General features: G+C 37.6%; 2 protein-coding genes across 4 annotated transcripts in view; one reads left to right on the top strand and one right to left on the bottom strand.

Annotated features, from left to right (window-relative positions):
• The window catches only part of LOC126968297 (uncharacterized), a 54,376-nt gene continuing 32,536 nt past the window's right edge, over window positions 1–21,840 (bottom strand). The window contains exons 1-14 of one of the 3 annotated variants that reach the window (XM_050813210.1): window positions 21,494–21,657; window positions 20,182–20,369; window positions 18,567–18,638; window positions 17,610–17,695; window positions 15,393–15,493; window positions 14,081–14,225; window positions 9,199–9,301; window positions 8,525–8,606; window positions 7,358–7,451; window positions 5,758–6,057; window positions 4,505–4,983; window positions 4,337–4,418; window positions 3,287–3,371; window positions 1–2,619 (exon numbers count right to left, since the gene is read on the bottom strand). In XM_050813210.1, coding sequence (XP_050669167.1) covers window positions 1,444–2,619; window positions 3,287–3,371; window positions 4,337–4,418; window positions 4,505–4,983; window positions 5,758–6,057; window positions 7,358–7,451; window positions 8,525–8,606; window positions 9,199–9,301; window positions 14,081–14,225; window positions 15,393–15,493; window positions 17,610–17,695; window positions 18,567–18,638; window positions 20,182–20,369; window positions 21,494–21,602 — 3,102 coding nt within the window. In that variant the 5' untranslated portion in view covers window positions 21,603–21,657 and the 3' untranslated portion in view covers window positions 1–1,443. Of the gene's footprint in view, window positions 2,620–3,286; window positions 3,372–4,336; window positions 4,419–4,504; window positions 4,984–5,757; window positions 6,058–7,357; window positions 7,452–8,524; window positions 8,607–9,198; window positions 9,302–14,080; window positions 14,226–15,392; window positions 15,494–17,609; window positions 17,696–18,566; window positions 18,639–20,181; window positions 20,370–21,493; window positions 21,658–21,840 lie in introns of those variants that run through there. The other 2 variants (XM_050813209.1, XM_050813208.1) reach the window with 2 other exon arrangements.
• On the top strand, window positions 10,872–12,259 carry LOC126968330 (coiled-coil domain-containing protein 113-like). The gene has a single exon (XM_050813291.1). It carries the CDS (start codon window positions 10,969–10,971, stop codon window positions 12,199–12,201), a length of 1,233 nt encoding a protein of 410 aa, XP_050669248.1. The 5' UTR covers window positions 10,872–10,968; the 3' UTR covers window positions 12,202–12,259.

A 21,840-nucleotide genomic window follows, 5' to 3' on the forward strand; every position in this document is an offset into this window, starting at 1 on the left:
TTTCTTTATTCGTCAATGAGAATGATGAATAATACATTATAAGAGTACTGTGCTATGTTGGTCATTACGCTCGTGGTGGTATTATGACCGCACAGGTAAGCCGATAGTGTCATCAGTGATCAATTCAAATGCGTTTTTAACATACTTGCGCAAGTACATGATAAATCCAATGATACTCAAATTTAACCGAGATAACATGAAATAGTTGAAAATGTAAAAAAATAAAGTAGTATTATTATTAGTGTATTTTTATGTAGAGCAAAAATCGCTGCATCACTTTCATGATCACTTCCGGGTTGCCAGAAATATAATATTTACTTACTCGATTTATTTTAAAATTGGAGTAGGATAATTAATCGACAAAATTATCAACTAACCTACCATATTCTACTCATTCAAAAAAACTTTTTTACATTATTTATAACTATTAACTATAAAATCGATAATAGTGAACACGATTTTCCTTACTTTATTAAAAGCTTCTAAATTGTTTTAAAAGATGTTTAATACCTTGCTTTAAAACTTTAAACAAGATCAACAAGAAAATGAAGAAAATCTCAGCAATAAGTAGTATTGCTTGCAGGTAATATTAAAAATATTAAATTAATAGTATAAAATATGATACAACAATGCCTCACAATGTGAAGACGGCACTCTCAAATCCAATTTCAAACAACAAATATTTCTAATTCGTTTGACATTTTCTTAAAATATATTTCTCTTTTTTTAAGAGGATAGACCCACTGAATGCTTAATAACATAAAAGTATCCGAATATTGTGTAAAATTTCATTTTATATAGCCCTAATTTATATACTGGCGCAATCAATATGCTTTGTGCAAACAGCGGCAAACGAAAGGTGATTTCGTTCACTCGTCGCTCCCATAGCCTTTTACGCCAAAACTTCTATTATGTGGAGTTTCTACGCTTACGTAAATGAAAATATAATCTGTGGTATGAAGCAGCCTCGCGTCGTCAACGAGTCATTTACAACCAATCAGAGAGTGTTAAGTTGATACGAACGAGTATTCTGATTGGCCCACATATTATTTTATATCACAGAAACATTTCTTCTCAAATCTGTGACATGCTGTTTCGAATGGGTTTTATTTCTTGACGTTCAATAAGTGATTATAAATTCTATTTTGAATAAAAATATTTTAACTTGAATAGCTCCGATCATAGAGACCTATTTTATTAGTTCTTCTTTCCGAGCGATAGGATATCGATCGGAACTGTCTGATGTGTAATATACGATAATCATTCGAACCATTTGGACTTTGTACTATAAAAATCCCATGCGTGTGATTACTAATGCATATAAAAATCTCCGTTTCTACGACTACAGTAAGGCAAAATTGAATTATTTGTCTTCATTTATATAGATCTATAAATAATTATATAGATCATTAGATATTTGGGAGTCCATTCTTCGTGGTAATACTAGTCAGTAACTTGTTTTTCGGAGCCACTTTGCCAACCAGAGTCCATAGTGTTGGTATCACTATAACAATGGTGATGGTTCATTTTTAATACTTCCTCTTTTTTCTCTCTCACCGGCTCATACTGAGAGTCAGGTCCTAAACATTTAGCCTCGCTTTCATTTGTATAAATCTCACGGGCGTCGTCATCAGACAATAATGATTCTTCTGTATTTGGTGATAAGGGTGAAATTGTCGTTTCATGTTTAGAATTCTGAGGGCTATCACGCCTTGACATTCTTAGCGGACTTATTTGAGGGCGTGTTTTTGGGCTGCTTTCAATACGAATGCTTGAATTTAAGTCTGAAATTCGTCGGTCTTCAAATCTGTCGCTCATTCGTTCCCTATTGACACGATCCTTGTTTTCATTTATTCTACCTTCATTCATTCGTTCAGTGCGTTCATTTCTATCACCGCTACTGTATCTAGGATCCTTGATCCGTTCAATTCTAGAGCATTCTAGCATTCTGGAATCATTAAAACGTTCTGATCGATCGCTTAAACGTTCTATTCTTGAATCATCAAGACGAGGATCATTCATTCGTTCAATTCTAGAACTTTCTAAAGCCTTAGAATCATTAAACCGGTCAGATCGCTGACTTAAACGTTCTATTCTAGGATCGTCAAGTCTCGCATCGTTATTTCGTTCAATTCTGGAGGTTTCAAATATCCGTGAATCGTTAAAGCGATCGGAGCGTTCACTCATACGTTCTATTCTTGAATCATCGAATCTTGGATCATTAATTCGTTCAATCCTGGATTCATTTAAACGATCTGATCTAGAACTTTCATTCAAGCGATTCCTTGAATCATCAATGCGTTCTATTCTTGGATTATCAATCCTTTCGTCATCTCGCCTAACATTCAATCGATCTCGTGAATCGATTCTTTCAACTCGTTCAGTCATCCGAATAGAATTATTTAAATTTTCGATCTGTTGCTCTATTAATCTGATTGAATGATCATGCCGTGCCTTTTTGTCCGCTTGTCTAGATCTCCGTTTGGAGCCGACTTGTGGCTGAGGTCTTTGCTGCCTGGTGAGAGTAAACGAGCCAGTCTCGGACTCTGAAGTTGATTCTGGATGATTCTCTATTGTGCCGACTAGAGCTGAAATATTTGGATTAACACAGCAATCCGCCTGAAACAAAACAAAAATTGTGTAATTTAAATTTATGTTTTGTTAAATGCCGGCTTAGACATTTTTTTTATATAACATAATATAATTACGATAGTGAATAGTATAATTTCAAATTTAACTTAACGGTTATATGCGGTCCGATGAGAAACGGAACGTATTTTTTAGATCCATGACAGCAAAATTGTACAAACACATACACGATAATGACAGGTAACAAACACCTTACTACACCGATGCGTGTATTATACGGGAATCTTAAAACGTTGAACAACTGCTGATGTGATAACGCAAGGAATTTTTATTCTCCATTTTGTTCGGCGTATAGTCTTGAGTTTTTCCTAAGTCATCGTTATGGTGGACTTAAGCTTAGTTCGCACTCAAAGCAATGTTTATAAACACGGACTTTGACTTAACTCTCTAGATAAGTCCGAGCAGTCTAAGTACGCTCTATAAATCTCAGTCTTAGATTTAAGATAACTGGCAATATAACACAAGTCTCAAATCGGAATTTATGTGACTTTCACTCAATTGGGTTGCCTGGATTTCATCACTTGATCACTCTAGTATGAAAGCTGCCTTTAAACTCATTATAAACGGGTTTTTCTTTATTTTTTTTAATTATTCGTTATGATAATAATAAAACAAATAGATTGTCTTATTTACTCACATTACAGCAACTAGAGACGTCAGCAAAGTAAACCTCAGATTCTGTGTTCTGGTTTGCCCCGCGATGACAATCCTGCAGTGAGGACCTGAAATCAGACAAATAATTTATATCCTTTGCTATGGGTATGGAAAACACTTAGCGAAAAAGACATACAGTTAGCGCGCGAAATACTAAAGTTGTTGTTTTTTTTATTTTAATAATGACTGGTCCGAGTCCATGAGGTTCCGGTCCAAAAAAACGAGTCTTTATTCATCACCAAGCAGGAGAAATGTCGAAAAATATTTTAGACATGTGTGTTGTGAAGAAAGGCAGATCAAAAATTTGAGATTTGATTTTTGAGAAAATTTATCGACACACTCGTGATTATGGTCATCAATTATAATTAGGTCACAGCACTATCGCATTCCTGAACTGTGCATTCAACTCACGACGAAAACACACAATAAAGCGACGACTCTACGCCAAGTCATCTAGCCATTCACAGAGTATTGGATCCACGATAATTCGAGCAGCTCTAAGTTGCACACGGTCAAATAGTTCGAGCTGATACTGAGGTGCGCCAGGCCAGCAATACTGCATACAATGTGGGCGGACGTACGCTTTGTAGAGCGCTAGAATGTGACGCCAACTTCTTTGAAGCCATTTTAGCTCTGCCTTCTAAATGGCAGCGGAATCGGCAATCGCAAATATTGGAGGCTCCCAATATAATATCATAAATATGCAGAAGGAACAGTGTAGGAGATAGCACACAGCCTTGGGGCACTCCAGCTTTCACGGGCTTAACGTCGACAACGACCTGTATGCTGCATAAATTCTCGGGAAGCCCAAATTTTATCTACTCAGTTCATGACAACAGTGGCATAAACTAGTGATTTCACGTTACCATTATAGCCACGAAACATGTGAGACCTAAACTTTTGTTAATAAAATACTCATAAAGTAATTTAAGCGTGTATAACAATGCTCTGAAATGCGGATATTCAAGAATGAGTTGTAAGTACACGTCAAAATCCTATAAACAAATTTATTTACGACAATGTTTTAACTTACCCCATAGGAGGATTTTTGTCATTTTGAAACGCCAAGTTCTCTTTGCCTTGTTTCTGACAGTCATGATGTCCTTCATGATGTTCTAGAAATAAAAAGAAAAATTTAAGTATAGTAGGATATAAAAGTTAACACGATTTACCATAAATTATAAATACATGGCAATATTACCTTTATTCTTCTGATGTACACATTCTACGGCATCGTCCATTCTACAGTCATGAAGGCTGGCAACACTGACGCCCAATCTCTGGCAATTCCTATAAGGAACCAAATGTCCCCGCAAAGTGTTAAACCTCTCCCCTTCTGCCAATTCTTGAGGATACATCTGCATTTCCTGGTTCAATCTCATATCTGGATTAAGTCGCATTAAGTCTGGGTTCATCCTCATTAACTCTGGATTCATTCTCATTAATTCCGGGTTAACCCTCATTAAGTCAGGGTTAATTCTCATCAACTCGGGGTTAATTCTCATTAAGTCTGGATTAAGCCGCAGCAAGTCCGGATTGAGGCGGCTAATGTCGTGCGGTACGTTGTGTATGAATGAGTTTCGACAGGTGTGCGTTTGTGTGTTTGTTTGTGTGTTGTGTACGTCGATGTGATGATGATGAAGAAGGGTGGTCGCGGCTGGATCTTGATGGAGTTGATGTCTGAAACATTTAATTACTATTAAATTGAAAATTTTAACAATTTTTCACATAGCTACTTACTACTTACTTATTGGCTTTATGTTTATTTTTAAATACTAGTGAAATATTGTAAACTCAAATGCCAGAGTATTGCTCAGTAAACTAGTGGTTAAATCAATAAATTAATTTAGAAGAAAAATGTACACTATTTGATGTTAAAGTTATACAATAGCCCCTTATTTATATGCAATCGCAATCCAAAATGGGCGAGTGAAGCTTAATAATAATATATTAACGCATATTCTTATATTGGTAATTCAATATCATCAATCCATCTATCAAGCAATCCATCTATGAGATAATATATTGAGACAGCATTGGAGATTACAGGATTGACCATTCACACCAACCAGCGATCGCTGACGAGCATAACGCACAAAGACCAAACACCAGCCATCACGCTCATCGCTTGTATTATCTTATAGGAGGGAACAACCCGCCCTACGATACCTGACATTTAAGCGATCATGACAAAGCCGAAAACTCATAAAGTAATTTAATACCTCACAATCATCATCATCATCAGCCGGAAGACGTCCACTGCTGGACAAAGGTCCCAAAGATCCTTATGACGATCGGTCCTGCGCTGCCATCATCCAACGTATTCCGGCAATCTTGACTTCAGACTGATCCAGCGTCTTCCGGTACGTGGTCGCCATTTGAGCACTTTACTGTCCCAACGGCCACAATACCCCGTGAAAAATAAAAAAATAATAGAAATTGGCGTGTACTTACCGACTGCCACTTCTTCCTTGAGGACTATATGGTGGCGGAGGTCCCCAAACGCCAGTCTGCGCATCGAAACTACCGCTAGCCTCCCCAAACCCTTCCTGGTATTGACCGAAGCCTTGCGGGAAGTTGCCCGCACTCTGCATCTGTCCCGGAGCCATCTGGCCAAAGTTCCCGGATTGGCTGCGTTGGAACTGATTGAAGGTTGGGTAGCTCCGTTCGTCGTATTGTTGATTTTGTTCTGTCTCGCAGAAGCCGTATGCACTGTCGCCTGACTGTGGGGCGCCCTCAACTCTGCATCGAGGCCTGAAAAATAATTGAAGAAATAATTTAAGGGCACATCTTAGGGCTATATTTCACCTGGACATCACGGTGGCGCAACCAGTCACCCCACCGTGGTGTCCAAAGGCTACCAAACTAGACACTGTCCAGTCTCGAGCAATGTGTAACGTTGACGTGCCACATGTTCTGTTAAACTTTGCTAATATATGAAAGTAAAGTGCTGGGTTGCGTTGTAAAACTTTGTAAAAATAATACTACAAGAAATAAGAAAGACACTGGTCACATATATCATTAGTAAGTATTTTGTATCTTATTGATTTCAATTTAAAATAACACGAAGCGTATGTTACAAAATTTGAAAAATGCCGTTGAGTGTCAAGACGCCACGCACACAAGCATCTAATAGTTGTCGTAATAAAGAAGCTATGTTCATAGGTAGTGCGGTATCTAGTTGGAGCACAGCGGAGACTAATCCTTAATCTGAGACGTAGGAGTTCAATCATGAAATAAAGGAATTATTATTATTATTACAATAATTATTATTTCCTTGTTTTTAAATAATGACACGGCAGAACTGTCAAACCGTGCGTGTCAAAATGTATCTTATAGAATTTGTTCATACAGTAATAAAATTAAACAAAAACGAACTGATGTTATTACTTAATTTTTTTTTTCTGGAAAAGGAGGACAAACGAGCGTACGGGTCACCTGGTGTTAAGTGATCACCGCCGCCCACATTCTCTTGCAACACCAGAGGAATCACAAGAGCGTTGCCGGCCTTAAAGGAAGGTGTACGCGCTTTTTTTGAAGGTACCCATGTCGTATCGTCCCGGAAACACCGCACAAGGAAGCTCATTCCACAGCTTCGTAGTACGAGGAAGAAAGCAAGAAATTTATGATAATGTAAGGAAAGGTTATTTATGAATAAAATCTTGACTGAAAATATATATTTCATTCTTAGTTACAATTCTTGGTTATGTATATTAGTATCATTATTTAATCCTATAGAAGTAACAATTGGTGAGAGTGAGAGGGGCGGAGTCTGCACACCGCCGCCGTATACGTGAGAGAAAGGAAAGCCAGACAGACTGGCGCCGTAACGCGTTACGTTACGAAGCGGTTTACCCTCCCATAAGAAGTTATCAATCGTATCTCTCAAGTTGGATCAAACTTGAGGGTCAGTGTACAAAATTTGAGTTAAATCAGTTCAGTAGTTCATCGCGGACAAACAACGTGACATGAAGTTTTATATGTATTAATATAATAAATAGCCTTTAAACGGAATCGCTACCACCCAGCGAGTCAAAAACAACGTCATACTTACGCCTGAGTATTTCCTCGAGGCCACGGAAACCAGCTCCACGGAGAAGTCTTCCTACCAGACCCTGGATTGGGGGAATACAGGTTGCCTATGCGACCTGTAAAATAAGGTATAAATCTTATATCATTTATACGTCTAGATAGACATATGACAGCTGTCAAAAAGTGTTATCCAAATCGCGAGTGTAAGACGTAGCTTGTCACGCACACTAAACTAATATTCCTGGCCTGTTTTTATCGGTTGTCTAACAACAAGAGTAGTATCCAGACATATAAATTATCTAAGGTATAAATCTATACTATAATATATAATATAATATAATATTATAAAGCTGCAGTGTTTGTTTGTTTGTTTGAACGCGCTAATCTCTGGTACTACTGGTCCGATTTGAATGATTCTTTCAGTGTTGGGTAGTCCATATATCGAGGAAGGCTATAGGCTATGTTTTTTTTTTTCAAAATTAGGGGTCCGTAATAAAATTGCTATTTTGTAACACAAGGTGTAAAATCGAAAACCTATTTTTGCGTGCGCTGCAAAAACTATTGACAATAGAACAAAATGATGTACAGGCTATAATATAGGAAATATTTTATTATTTATAAAACTATAGCGTGAATTATACTTTATATGGCAAAACAACGTTTGCCGGGTCAGCTAGTATATTATATTTAACTTGCTAAATTAGCAACTCAATCTGCACTGTCTAAGAATAATCTAATAATAAATATTTCTTATACTTTAAATATATACCCTGCCGGAGACCAATAAATCCTCACGCAGATCCTCCTCTCGTTATAATGTGTACTGTATTAATTTAATCTCAGATAATTTATACGTCAATAGTGGCGCACTGTTAGCCTCTATTTTCAGATAAATAACATTAAAACATTCATTCAAATTAACACCTTATTTCTTGGTAGTAATATTCAAAATCTATTGTATGCGTTCGTAAAAAGCTCTTTGATTATGATGCGAAATGGGCACAAGACGGTCTGTAATTGCGTGGCATTGTATTCAAAGCGCGGTCATAATACAACTGAAAGAAAGCAGAGTTTTGTTTCAGACAATTTTCGAGCGTTATTGTAAGTCTAGCTGTTTATTGTACGCCAATGGATTTAATATTCAGCTTTGTCACGACTGAAATCACATTTTGTGAATAATGAAACTTACCCGGTGCCCAGAATCTGTGCTGCAGACTGAAGTCCCAGCCAGGCTGTGCTGTGTGGCACTGTGCACAGCAACTGCAGGAATTCTGTGGAAATCAATTTTAATTTAATTTAATTTATAACCTAGAAGACCCGGAACATATATATATCTGTACTACACGGCCACATTATCTCTGGAACATGAAGCCCCCTCCCATTCCCCTTTCACCCCCTCATGCTCGTCCTGTTGCGTCAGTATAGTCAGTTGTTTTTAAAAATTTTACTGGTCTGTAGTTTCTGTTGTTCTGTGTCGCTATAATAGTTTTGTCGGAAAAATAAATACTTACTTTTTGTACTTTACCCAGATTCACATCACAACACCTTTACATTAATACAGATAAAATAAATCGTTGTTAATTTATTAATAATAATATCCTAGTGATGCTTGTTTTGCACACCGTACACAGAGACGATGTGACGTCATCGACGTAAGGTCCAGAGATAATGTGACCTTCTGCACAGATAAACAAATCACGTCGCATAAAAACTAAGCCGAAGTATGGAACATGATTGCCTTATCTATACATTGCCGCATTTACTCCAGTTGTTTAAATATTCTTGGTTAATAAGCAGCAATGTAAAACATTTATTCAGTTCAGGTAGTTGAACCCACTACCTCAATTCGGCCACGTCGCTCACCTGAACAGGTCTCCCAGATGGTGCTGGAGCTCCACTTGGTGGTCGGTATAATGACCTACAGCGCAGCTCTAACTGCTCCCAATACATTTTCTTTCTTTCATGACTGTAACAGACAATATTCAATGAAAAGTTTAATATTTGAAAGAAGTTTCAATTACTGATATAGTTGCCTTACAGATGATAAATACATGATCTATCAAAATATTGATTGAAGTTTGCATGACACTTTTTTTTTGGGAAAGGTGGACAAACGGCCAGTGGGAGGCTCCTTTATCCAAAATGATGATTAGATTATAAGTACCGCAACAGCCTTTAAAGCATTAGTATGTTTCGGTTTGAAGGGCACCGTAGCTAGTAAATTACTAAGCAAATGAGGCTTAACATCTTATGTCTCAAGATGACAAGAGCAGTTGTAATGCCGCTCAGTTTTTTTTTATCCTTAGCGGTACTGCAGGGCGTATCAATAACCATCTGCTGAACATCATAAAAAAAACTTACGGGTCACCTGATGTTAAATGATCATCGCCGCCCACATTCTCTTGCAACACCAGAGGAATCACAGGAGCATTGTAAGGAAGGTGTACGCGCTTTTTTTTAAGGTACCCATGTCGTATCGTCCCGGAAACAGCGCACAAGGAAGCTTATTCCACAGCTTGGTTGAACATCACAGCCACGTGTGATAGTTCCTTGAAAATCGCAATGTAGAGGAACGCCACACATCTAGATGGATCCTTACTTTATTGTAAATTTCGTGAAGTGAGACAAGGACTTCATTTACTAACACTTATAGAACCACTTCAGTCAAATCAATGCAATGCAACAGTAACAAAACAGTGCTTTAACTTCATACTAGAATGCCCGAATCGACGCAAACAATGAGGATGTAAATACTTCGTAATAAGAGGCGGGATTGACTAAGTAAAAATCGAAATTTAGTTTTAGTGTGAAGCGAGCAGTGAGATTTGACATAAGTTTGAAGTAATAGTAATTACAATTGGCCAAAGAAGTATAGTCCAACTAAGTTTGATAGCGAACAGTAGCTTAAAACGTAATGGATCTCGGCTATCTCCATTTTTTACAAGATTATAGCCGTCGTCTGTCAATCCATCAATGACTGCACGATTTATACAATCGAGTGAGTTTTTTCTTAGAGAGTTTCGCTAGGCCGACTAACATTTTGTTTGTTTTTTTGGTATAAAAAATAAGGAGTGGAAAAAGAGTTTCAGTTATGTTTTCGGCCAGGACCTTCATGGGCGTCTGCGGACCTCTATACCACGTTGGAGATTCGGGTTTACTTCTTGATAGTACCATCCCGTGTGATGATAACCTCATGAAAGCAATTTTAGATATATTTATCAAAGAACTTGGATCAGTCACCTTGCCGACGAAATTACATGAATATTGATTCAACAACAATACTCCCTTTTAGTTCACATGTTATTTGTTCGGAAGTTGTAATTCCAATGTAAATATTATAAATCGATCAACATAACGTATGTTACAAAATAATAAATAATTAACAACAAGATTTATTGATCAACCAAAAAGAAAACCTTTTTGGTTGATCAATAAACCTTGTTGAACCTTGACGTACTCTTGTTATAGTCAATACAACCGTTGCTAGGTGTTATAACATACCAATAATAAACATGCCAATATATACCTTAACACAATGCAATACAAAAACAATAACTGTCTTTAGTACGTTTACCAAACTCCTTCAAAAATGTCATATTGATAAAACATTTTGCTAGAATTTTACATAAAATCATGTCCCAACATTCTCATGTCCACAGAAGCAGCATTAGTCAGCATTCTAGATCTGCAAGCCGTATTATGAACGATGCTGACGATCTAGCAGATGCAGATTTAATTAAACAGTTGAACGACCTGAAACAGCAAATCCGAATACTAAGACTTGAGAACGAAATTCTCGAGAGGACAATAATGAGACTGGAACCATCATTAATGCATGGAATACAGCAAGCCTTGGAATATGCTGCGAAGATGCAAAGCACATCATCTCTAAACGTCGGAAGTTTTGTCAAATCTCAAACTTCCAGATTTGGCACGGAATCTGTTACAAGTCCTTCAAGAATGCTAACTAGTCCATCCAAGGTTTCTACAAGGAAGGCAGAATCTATTGCCAAATTCAGTGGAACGGTCGTATTTGGATCAGGTGCCAGAATTAACGTTCTTGAAAGATCGGAACTTGTATCTACGGAGATGGAGATTCTGATCAACAATTTGGAAAGAGCTAGAAATAAAGCAGCGAAACAGCATGCTTTGTTAAAAGCGCAGTTGGAAGAGATTGGTGTAAGAGAAGTTGAAATACAAAAATCGAGCGAATTGTTCCAAAAAGAGGTAATCGAAGAAGGGTGGGATAAAATAGCCCAGAGGATACCTGCTGAAATTTGGATAAGATTTATGACAGAATGGGTGAAGGCAATTGATGGACAGATTGGTAAGTTAAGGCTTCGAACCAGTACTCTAAATACCCAGTATAGCAAACTGAAAGGGCAGATAAAAGTCAAAGCAGAATTAAGTGAGAGTCTTCGCCCCGTAGACTTTCAAAAATTGAGAATAGAAAATGATGAATGCCAAGAAATTATCGAAACTAAGCTAGTACAGTTGGCCGAGTTGAAAAAGATGACTGGAGATGCTAACTTGAATCTAACGATACATAAAAAGGCAATGATTGAACAGAACGGCTATTTAGCAAACGTTGTGAAGTCTATAAAAGATAAACAGAAAATGACTGTTGAGTTGGATAAAGAAAGAGACGCTATTCAAGTCCAGGCTGACAATTTGGCGCAGAAATTGGATACTGTTAAAAAAATAAGAGCGGCGTTTGAAGTTCCGGATATAATGGACTACGTTAATATAAAATCTGAGGTATCCGATTTGAAGTATAGTATCAAGTTATTGGAAAATAGGGTTCATATACAGCAGATTTCGTTGTCGTCACTTAATAGAAAATTGAATTTGATTCATTCTAGTTAATGTTGTTTGTTTTTTAGACTTATATTTTATTGTTATTAAATGTAATGTAATTGCGTAATAGGCTATTTATTTTAGTATAATTATAAGTCATTATTATTATAGTTATAATAAATGACACCACAAGCATTTTTGACCTAGTCATGCAATGTCAAATACAAAACTATTTTCTACGACTAAAGGCCGTTCCCAATATACTATCTACAGATAGAGATAAATTACTACCTTCTACAGTCAGTAATTAGCTGTCAATAATCTGAAGCTGTCCCAATATACTCGATAAGTCATTCTTGTCGCCTTATATTGGGACGCGTGAATTGCAATTTCCATACAAACTTCTATCGCTGGTAAGCTGTACGTTGTCCCATTGACGTGTACGGATAAGGAGAGGTACCGTCGATAAGTTTATTGGGACAGAAAAGTCATCGATAGTTAAAATTTTTATCTCAAGTAAGAGATAGACTGAATATTGTGAACGGCCGTTAGTCATTTTAAATTAGCGACAAATTGCTGGTCTGGCAAAATGATTATCTATAATCTATATCTCTGGTCTGGTCTGGTAAAATATATATTTCTGGTCACGGCGTCGTGGGGTAGGTCATTGCATTCTATGAATATGGCATAGGAAACGATGGTTGGTTTATACATCATGCTTGAACGGGCGCTGCTTTTCTTTGATTTTATGGGTAAAAATATAAATAGTTCACGTGTTGATAGAATGTTGTTGAGGCAGGGGACCTACCCCACTTGTGCCCCCAGAGGATACTACTCCTTTTAAAGCTCATAGGCCTGGAGGATCTGATTTAGATAGAAATATCAACTCCGAATATGCAAGGGAAGTATTTTTCTAAACGTTTGCTCAACTACCTCATCACAATGAGCATAGTCATCGCTAGGGCGTGTGGCCGAGCACAATAGATCTACAGATTCGACTGTTGAACTTAACGACTTACGTTTTTTTTTAATTAACTCAAGTCGGAACATCTTAATACTCTTGTTGCATTGAATGTAGTTTATGTTACAACTTCCCCCAAAAACGGGGTAAGGCGTAACAGGGTAACAACCAACAAAAAAGTGCTATATACTTATATACAAATTAATTATAGATTGAGGAAAAAATATTGTTTAAATACATATATATTCAAATATACAGTAACTCGCTTATAAGCCATGTTCAATTAAAATACTCAAAATTTTAGTCACTGCATCGAAATTAAGGTTTTAATTGCAAAATTTTATATATTACTAACTTCTCTCTCCTATTAATATTTTGTAAAAAAAAAAATGATTTTAATGACACGTTAAATTCCTTTTCGATGTGGAAGTAAATGATAAAATGTATAATTTTGACATTCGCTATAACGTCGGGTTAAATAAATAATAATAAAAATGTAACTATTACGCAAAAACCTAATGTAAAAATACAGTCACAATTGCACGGGTTTTAATCCTTTAAAAAGTATTTTCGTACTAATATTACAAACGTGAAAGTTTGGAAAAATATATGGATGTATGTTTGTTACTCTTTCACGCAAAAACTACTTATCGAATACATCATTTTGGACAGATATTTTTAATAGTTATGACGATAACTAACCGAGTGCGCGATATTATAATGCGGTCCGGCGGCGGGCAATCAACTGAATAAAGTTAATTCAAATTTGCAATATTAACATCGGTCGGAACAACATATAGGCTACATATTTTCTATTATAGATGCAGGCATATATGTATTTTTGCTGTTTTAAGGCACCCACGCGGACTACGTGGCGGCAGCAGCTAGTATTGAAATAAATTTGAATTGCATTACAAATAAACGCTTCAATTTAATTTATATACATACATACAATTATAGGATTTCTTAAGAATTGCGTAAGCTTACCTTAGAAGCTGGTAGGCGAGCATACAGCTGAAAATGCAGACGAGGACAGCAGTGACCGACAGTGCGAAGACACCCCGAAGGCACCAGTACAAGGCACCGTGCACCACCCCGCAGTCACGCATACCCTCAAACACACAGCGCACTCCTGGCAACAAGAGACAGGAAATATACATTATGATAAAGTAGTATAGTATACTATGGAACCAGTGTAGTGTCTTGACATCTAGTCTGAATTAAATATAAGTTAACATTCATTGCCACTGTCATGACATCGACAGTGACATTCACCGTGTGACATTTAATGTCACTTAGTGCTATATAAAGAATGCTCAGCACAACGGAACGCCATTCACTCGTGCTCATTGTCAACCTTTACTTTCTGAGCCACTTTATTTTTAAACTACCCTCAGTCAGCGCCGTGCCATTGAGCCTCTAAAAACTCGCTGGTGGCAGATCGCAGACTCAAGTTTGCGATTCGGGTAGCCTGCCGGTAGACACTGATCCAGCTGAATGAAGAAGCATTGCATTCACGGGTTTTAGTCCCGAGTACTGCCGGCAAATGCAAGCGAGAAGAGACTGACCAGGATGCATATTTTTCATCATCCTGAATCGAACTCCTGGTATTATACCAGTAATGTATGAGATAACTGAGTTACTCAATATGATGTCAGTTTCGAACCGTGGCGCTCGAAGAATGGACCAGCGCAGTGTCACCGCTGCCAGGGCTCCGCCAGTCGTCGCACAACTGCCACCGGCAGTTGGCTTAGGTACGATGTGGCGGACCGCACTAACCAGAGACTGCAGCCGTCCGCTGACGGAACCCGCCACATGCGTGAACAGCGGTGGACCCCACCCGGCCAGCAACACAGGCTACCGGGTCTATAAGGAAGAGGCTCACAACGGGTGGGTAAAGTACGGTAGAACGCACCAGCTTGAAGAAGCCTGTTGATATCCCCAGGCCGTCGCCCCCACAACAAGATGTGGAGTGGAGAAATTGAAGACACGCACAACAACCAAGAGTTGGTGTACACAGGGAGCGCCAACCTGAAGAGGTATGATGCCACTCCCACACCAAGGTGAGGAGGACCCTGGCTACTGAGGTAGAGGTCCGGGTTTGAATCCCGGTAGGTGCAAACATTTAAATGTTGAATATGGATGATTGTTTCCGACTCCTTTATATATCAATATCATGTATGTTTAAATATGCATATCGTTTTAAATATATCGTGCCGTGTTTGGGGTAAAATAATTTGTGTTAAAGTGTGTCAATATAAAAAAAAACAAATTTTTTTGAATCGAAAGACTTTCATACCCTCGTCATCACTGACGCTGTGCTGTTTCTCCGGCGGCATGGAGTAGCAGGTACATGTGCGTGTTGCCTTTGTGTATTCACAGAACTTTAGTGTTTGCAATCTGAAAACATACATATAATATTTGAAGTTATTTTTATGGAGGACAAACGCCGTGTTATAGAAATAGGATCCCCACCAAGTTGAGTCGAGTCGCATCGCACTAAACAATCTAATTTAATATAATATCTATTAAGCGAGGTTTAGACAGGGTCAGTAACTGACTTCGCTGACCTGAAAAATACTCAATGTAAACTGATTTGAAGTCAGTACAGCGGCGGGAAGTCAGCGCTGACTTCAGTATTCGCAGACGAATATTTTGAGGTCAGTCGGCGCCCCCGCCTCCCGCGCCCTACCGCGCCAGTGGTAAAAACTCCGTGTAAATGGGGAAGTCAGCGCTGGGTCAGTCACTGTCGCTGTGTTGTGACGTCGCGTTGCGTAGACGATAAAATGTCTCGTACACTAGCTACTGACTTCACAAACGTGTGCTCACCGTACTCAGCTTACGAGGGGTGGCTGATATAAAATCTACTTTGTTAAAGAAAGTTTTGAAAATCGAACTGGCCACTGCAAAATCATATTCTATATTTATTCCTTTTTCAAAATTATGACGCTTATTTTTTTTCGCTTGCTTTTGTTTTTTTGGCGCTGCTTTGATTTCACCATGTCGAAAGAAAATTGTAAAATGATGAAATTTTAGCATCGAGCAGTGATTAAATTCCTAAGTAAAGAAGGAAATACGCCTACGCAGATCAGAGAGCGCATGTTAAAGGTGTTTGGTGATTCAAGTCCTTCTGAATTCGTCATAAAGTTTTGGTCGAAGCAATTTAAACATGGCCGTGAGAGCCTGGAAGACGACCCACGTAGTGGACGGCCAATTTCTGCTGTTACCGCAGATAATGTTGAAAAGGTGAAGAACCTGATTCTTGCAGATCGGCGAATCAAGCAGTGGGAGATAGCCAGAGATGTGGGCATTAGCAAGGAACGAGTTCATGAAATTATTCACGAACATTTGGGCATGTCCAAGGTGAGCGCGCGTTGGGTCCCTAGAATGTTGACCCCCTTTGACAAACAAAGGCGAGTAGAATGTTGTCAGGCATTTCTAGACCTGGTCAAAGGTAAAGAAGAAGAGACTATCTCTCGAATTGTGACCTGTGATGAAACTTGGATTCGCCAGTGGGATCCGGAAAGCAAACAAGAGTCAATGCAATGGAAATTTAAAGGAGAAAAGCCGCCAAGGAAGTTCAAGGTTCGACCGTCGGCTGGAAAACTAATGGCCACCGTATTTTGGGATGTCGAAGGGATTTTGATGATAGATTAATTGCCTAAAAATACAACAATGAATGCTGAATATTATGCAAACTTGCTTGACCAGCTTCGTGAACAAATCAAAGAAAAGCGGAGAGGCAAACTCAGCAAAGGTGTTCTGATTTTACAAGACAATGCTCCTGTACACACAGCCTTAACGGCGAGGTCAGCCCTGAGCAAAAACGGCTACACAGAAATTAACCATCCACCTTATAGTCCAGATCTGGCTCCCTGTGACTATTTCTTATTCAAAGATTTAAAGAAAAAATTGAGGTGTCGCAGATTTTCGACGGACGAAGAAATGAAGGAGGCTGTGACTGACCATTTTGACGAGCAAAATAAAAATTACTATTATAACGGCATGATGTCACTTATTTGCAAATGTCATAAGTGTATTTCACTTGCAGGAGACTATATAGAAAAATAAAAAAAAAACTAGCCATCAAAGTCTTTTCTTTCATAATTAGGTAGATTACTTATCAGCCTCCCCTCGTATCACGTCTACAGTACTGACTCCATGTAAACGAATGAAGCTAAACCCGGCTTTACTTGAGAGGCTTATTTCCGAGCTTTGTGAAGTAATAACAAATTATTACTTCACGAAGCTCTGAACTCTTATGAATACTTAATCTGAACTAAGTTCAGATTATGAATCCAGAGATCCACTCCGGATGTGTGTGGTCTTTCACTCGTGATACGTCACTTTGTTTTAGTGTGCGTATTTTACTGAAAATAGAGGTTAATAGATTTTTTGACGTGTTTACAGCTGTCACAGTCAATCTAGACGTATTACTGATCTAAGGGCTTTATATTATTATTCGCTTTTATGGACCCGTAGTAAGAGAAGTCTGCTACATGTAAGGCACACTTACTTGTTCATATGTATTACTGTTGTTGTGATGGTAACTAGAACACACGTCAGCGCGCAGACCAGGCAACAAGCTCCCACCACTTTGATCTGAAAAAAATATTATGTTATAAAATAAAAAATTAAAGTAGGTAAGTCATTTATTTTTGTTGTAAAAATTCATTTTGCCACGTTTGGCAAGAATTGTTGGCTCTGGTGTAGCGGGAGAATGTGGATGGCGGTGATCACTTAACACGAGGTGACCCGTACGCTCGTTTGTCCTCCTTCAAAAATAAAATTATAAAACAAGTGAAGAAAAAATAAAAATAGAAAAGTGGCGGGCGAGAATTGACTGGGGGCCGAAGTGAGAGTCAACGGTTCAGCCAATTGCACCTTTACTACTATTGCTATTTGAAAAAATTTAAAAACCATTTTCCTTAAAGATAGTTCCTTTCGTGGAAGATTAGGACACACAAATAAGAGGAGACACATCCAGATAATACTGATAAATTACTTTTGATTAATGTCCATACGGAATGCAGACGTGGTCGCTAACTATGGGCATTATGAGGAAGCTCTCTGTCGCTCAGAGGGCAATGGAGAGGGCGATGCTCGGAGTTTACCTGCGAGATCAAATCATAAATGAGGAGAACCATAGCCACTGAAATAGCCCAAATGGTTGCGGAGCTGAAGTGGTAGTGAGCAGGGCACATAGCTCGAAGGACAGATGGCCATTGGGGCAGTAATGTCCTCGAATGGCGACCATGTACCAGAAGACGTAGTGTTGGTGGGCTCCCCACAAAATGGACCGACGATCTAGTCAAGATCGCCGGAGTAGGTTGGATGAGGGCAGCGCATGACCAATCGTCATGGCGACCTTTGTCCAGCAGTGGACATCTTCTAGCTGAAATGGATTTCCAAACTCTTATATACAACAATCCACATGCGCTAAGATCATGCTTATAACGAAACGTGAACCTACTTTTCTTACCATGTAGCTATATCTGTTCCTCCTTCGGGCCAAACTCATTATACAGACACCTGTTAGCACCAGCTGAAATCATAATATGAATAAATTAAGAAAATATTTAAACAAAAACAAGTTTTTTCGCATTAATCTCTTAGAAAACAGTTTCATTCAATACTATTAAAATACAACAAACAATTAGACTCACAACCAAGCTCAAAAATTGTCTGAAGCAAAACTCTGCCTGCTCGTCTAGTAGGCAGTTTTTGCTATAGTGTTTTGACCGCGCTTTGAATACAATACCACGCAATGACAAAGTGTTTAGTGAAGAACTGTCAAGTCCAAATAACAGTGTATCCAAACTTAGAAAAGATGGAGTTTCGTATTGCAATTAAGTGGCCCTTTAAATTAACAAGATTGTAACCTGATTTTTTTATCATATTACAAAATAATAATATACAAATAGACTTTGAACATTACTCCCAAGAAATAAGGTGTTAATTTGAATGAATGTTTTAATGTTATCTGTATAAGTTAAATGTATGCGTATATATACAACGCCGCTCGGAATGTTTTGATGAACTATTAAGGCGATTGGCAGTCTCGTTGTAAATTGTACATCAATGTTCGATACCGATATCATAGACTATTTAGCTGTCTATAGGACTCCACCATATTGGATTTAAAATGACGTCACGGCTCACCACGCGTTAACATAATGTTGTTTATTTTCTCTCTATTTCTGAATACAACGCGGACATGTCTGATCTTTTTGAAATATCGTTTTTACTTTAATAAATATACAACAAGAGCCCAAACACGTTTATAATAGATGTGTAGTTATGAAATTGTTGCTACTATCTTTAAAATGTTTTCAGTACAAAATGGCAAATTCATACCCTGCCCTTTTAATAGTTTTTTTTTTGATAAAAAAATAACACCAAAGTAACGTTTAGTGTTTCACTCAATGACGTTCTATTTACATAAAAGGACATAATATAATTCGCAGTTTGATTGCGAAACGCAACAAAACAAACAACAACAAACGCACAAAAGTGTGCTAAAAGACAATGTAAGCACAAGTCTCTCCTTAGTCGTGTGTCAACTGTCACTGTCCGAATCGGGTTCTAAAGTCAACATACGTAACCTGAACTGAATAAGTATTTACATAATATGCTTATTGAACAAGAATATTTAAAAGAAACTGGAGAAAATGCGGCAATGTAATAGATATAGCAATCGAAACTTATTATGGGTTAATTTGCGGCATGTTCCATATTTCGGCTTTGTTTTTTTAACGACGTGATTTGTCTACATGTATAGAACATCATTGGTTTCACTACTAAACAACGAAATTATATATATTTAGTGCCATAGTACTTTACAAGATAAAATGTCCATAAAGTTGGTTTTTGTTAAGAAAGATTAATCCTTGACTGTTATGCCGTACTTGCTGTCCCTTTTATCCCAATACTATGGGGTAATACGGACAGCAAGTATGTTTTGGGGTAAAAGGGACAGAAAGTGAGCATGCGGTATAAATCCCCGCACAAATGATGTCAAAAAGTATTCGCAGCTTCGTCTACCAGATCTATCTACTCTATAATTCAAAGCCTAGTCAACCCCTTACCATAGCAGCTGGAACAGCTGCTGGCACGGTCTCCAGATGCTGCGGTGACGCTGTATAGGCCCTGAGTAGTATATGCTGTGCTGCCAGCAGTCCTCCAAGAGCTGCAGCCAGTGCTCCACAGCCGCAACACCACCAGGCGTACTTCTTGCGGCGGCATGTCGCCTCGTTGTTATTGCATCCGACTGTCGCTGTTGGAAATAAAATTAAACTTTATCTGTTTTATTAATAAACGCAGTGTAAAGTTACTCAAAGTTTAAAATTACTTATTATTAACATTACTCCCTGTCATGTTATTCTGTAGCCACAAAGCTAACATAAAGACAAAAAGTTTAAATTTGGAATTACTTTTCGTTTATTATTAATAACACAGTTACGGCTTTGCCAATAAACTTGGTATAAAGTTATACCTTAGAAAAAACTAAGTATATGCAAAATGATGACTTTATTGCTGACAACACTCTCAATATAATGATAGTTCTGAAGTTCTCTGAATGTCAAGGGGCAAATAAACGCGGGGAACGTTATACGTCCGAATAAACCAATCTTAAGCAAAATGACTATTTTACAAATATATATGCATATTCTTGGTTTATTCTTAGGTAAAACTTTATATCATGTTTATTTGTAAGGCTGTATCTGTCTAATTAATAAACGCAGTGTAAAGGTACTCCAAGTTTAGAATCACTTCTCCCTGTCATGTAATTCCGTAGTGACAAAGGTAAGACAAACACAAAAAGTTTTTAACTTGGAATAACTTTGCTTTGCTTTAATAATAGTGATTAAATTTATATGTCATCCACACCAGAACAGCCAATCCAATGAAAAAAAAGTGTGTGTGTACTTACGTACGCACGCAAGAAGAATTCTACTTTGGCGTATTAAAAAAGAAAATCAAAAAATCCTTAAAATAATTTATTCTTCGTGCTATTTTACGTTTGTAGAAAAATTAATATTATAATAAAGAAGGAATTAAATACAACCAATGAAAATGTTCAATCAAATAATTTAGTTAAAGAACTTCTAATTAAATATCATGAAATTATTGTTATACAGTTAGACAGAAAATATTTTATTAATTTAAAAACTTGTAAGTATATAAATTGAATTAATTCTCGTCCATTGGTTATGGTCAGTAGACATATTATGAGTGACAAGAGGCTTACCAAGCCTCTTGTAAGCTGAAGTATAATAGAAATGGTCTAGTTGACCAGCTAATTTCAGGGTGTCTAATTTGCATGACGGTGTGCGCACGCATAATTTTTCCCTAACGCGCCAAAATAAGTATTCAACAACCGATCAGCATATTAATTACCAAAATACGGTGGTGGCGGTACATATCTCTGCGAAACATCAGCTGTGATCGTAGACTGAAGTGGCGTCACTTGGTATTGCATCACTTGCATTATACCACGAGAATCCATGTCTTGAACCTATCACGCACTATTCACCAATATTCACCATTATACTTAGTCCTAAAGCTGTTCTTGTGTCACAACATGCTATTTGCTAACATTTTTTGCTAAACATACGCAATAAAAACAATTGATAAATAAAAAATTTTAAAATTTATCCATTTACATCAATAACTACGGATTGTTCATTACCAAATCACGACAGCTTAAAAGAGGTTTAAAAATGGAACAAAAGCTTTGAAGCGTA

Source organism: Leptidea sinapis, chromosome 15 (genome assembly GCF_905404315.1).
Source record: "Leptidea sinapis chromosome 15, ilLepSina1.1, whole genome shotgun sequence".
NCBI lineage: Eukaryota > Metazoa > Arthropoda > Insecta > Lepidoptera > Pieridae > Leptidea > Leptidea sinapis.

Excerpts from the sequence above, each read along its gene's own strand:
- LOC126968330 (XM_050813291.1), top strand. The coding sequence starts at position 10,969 with ATGTCCCAACATTCTCATGTCCACAGAAGCAGCATTAGTCAGCATTCT.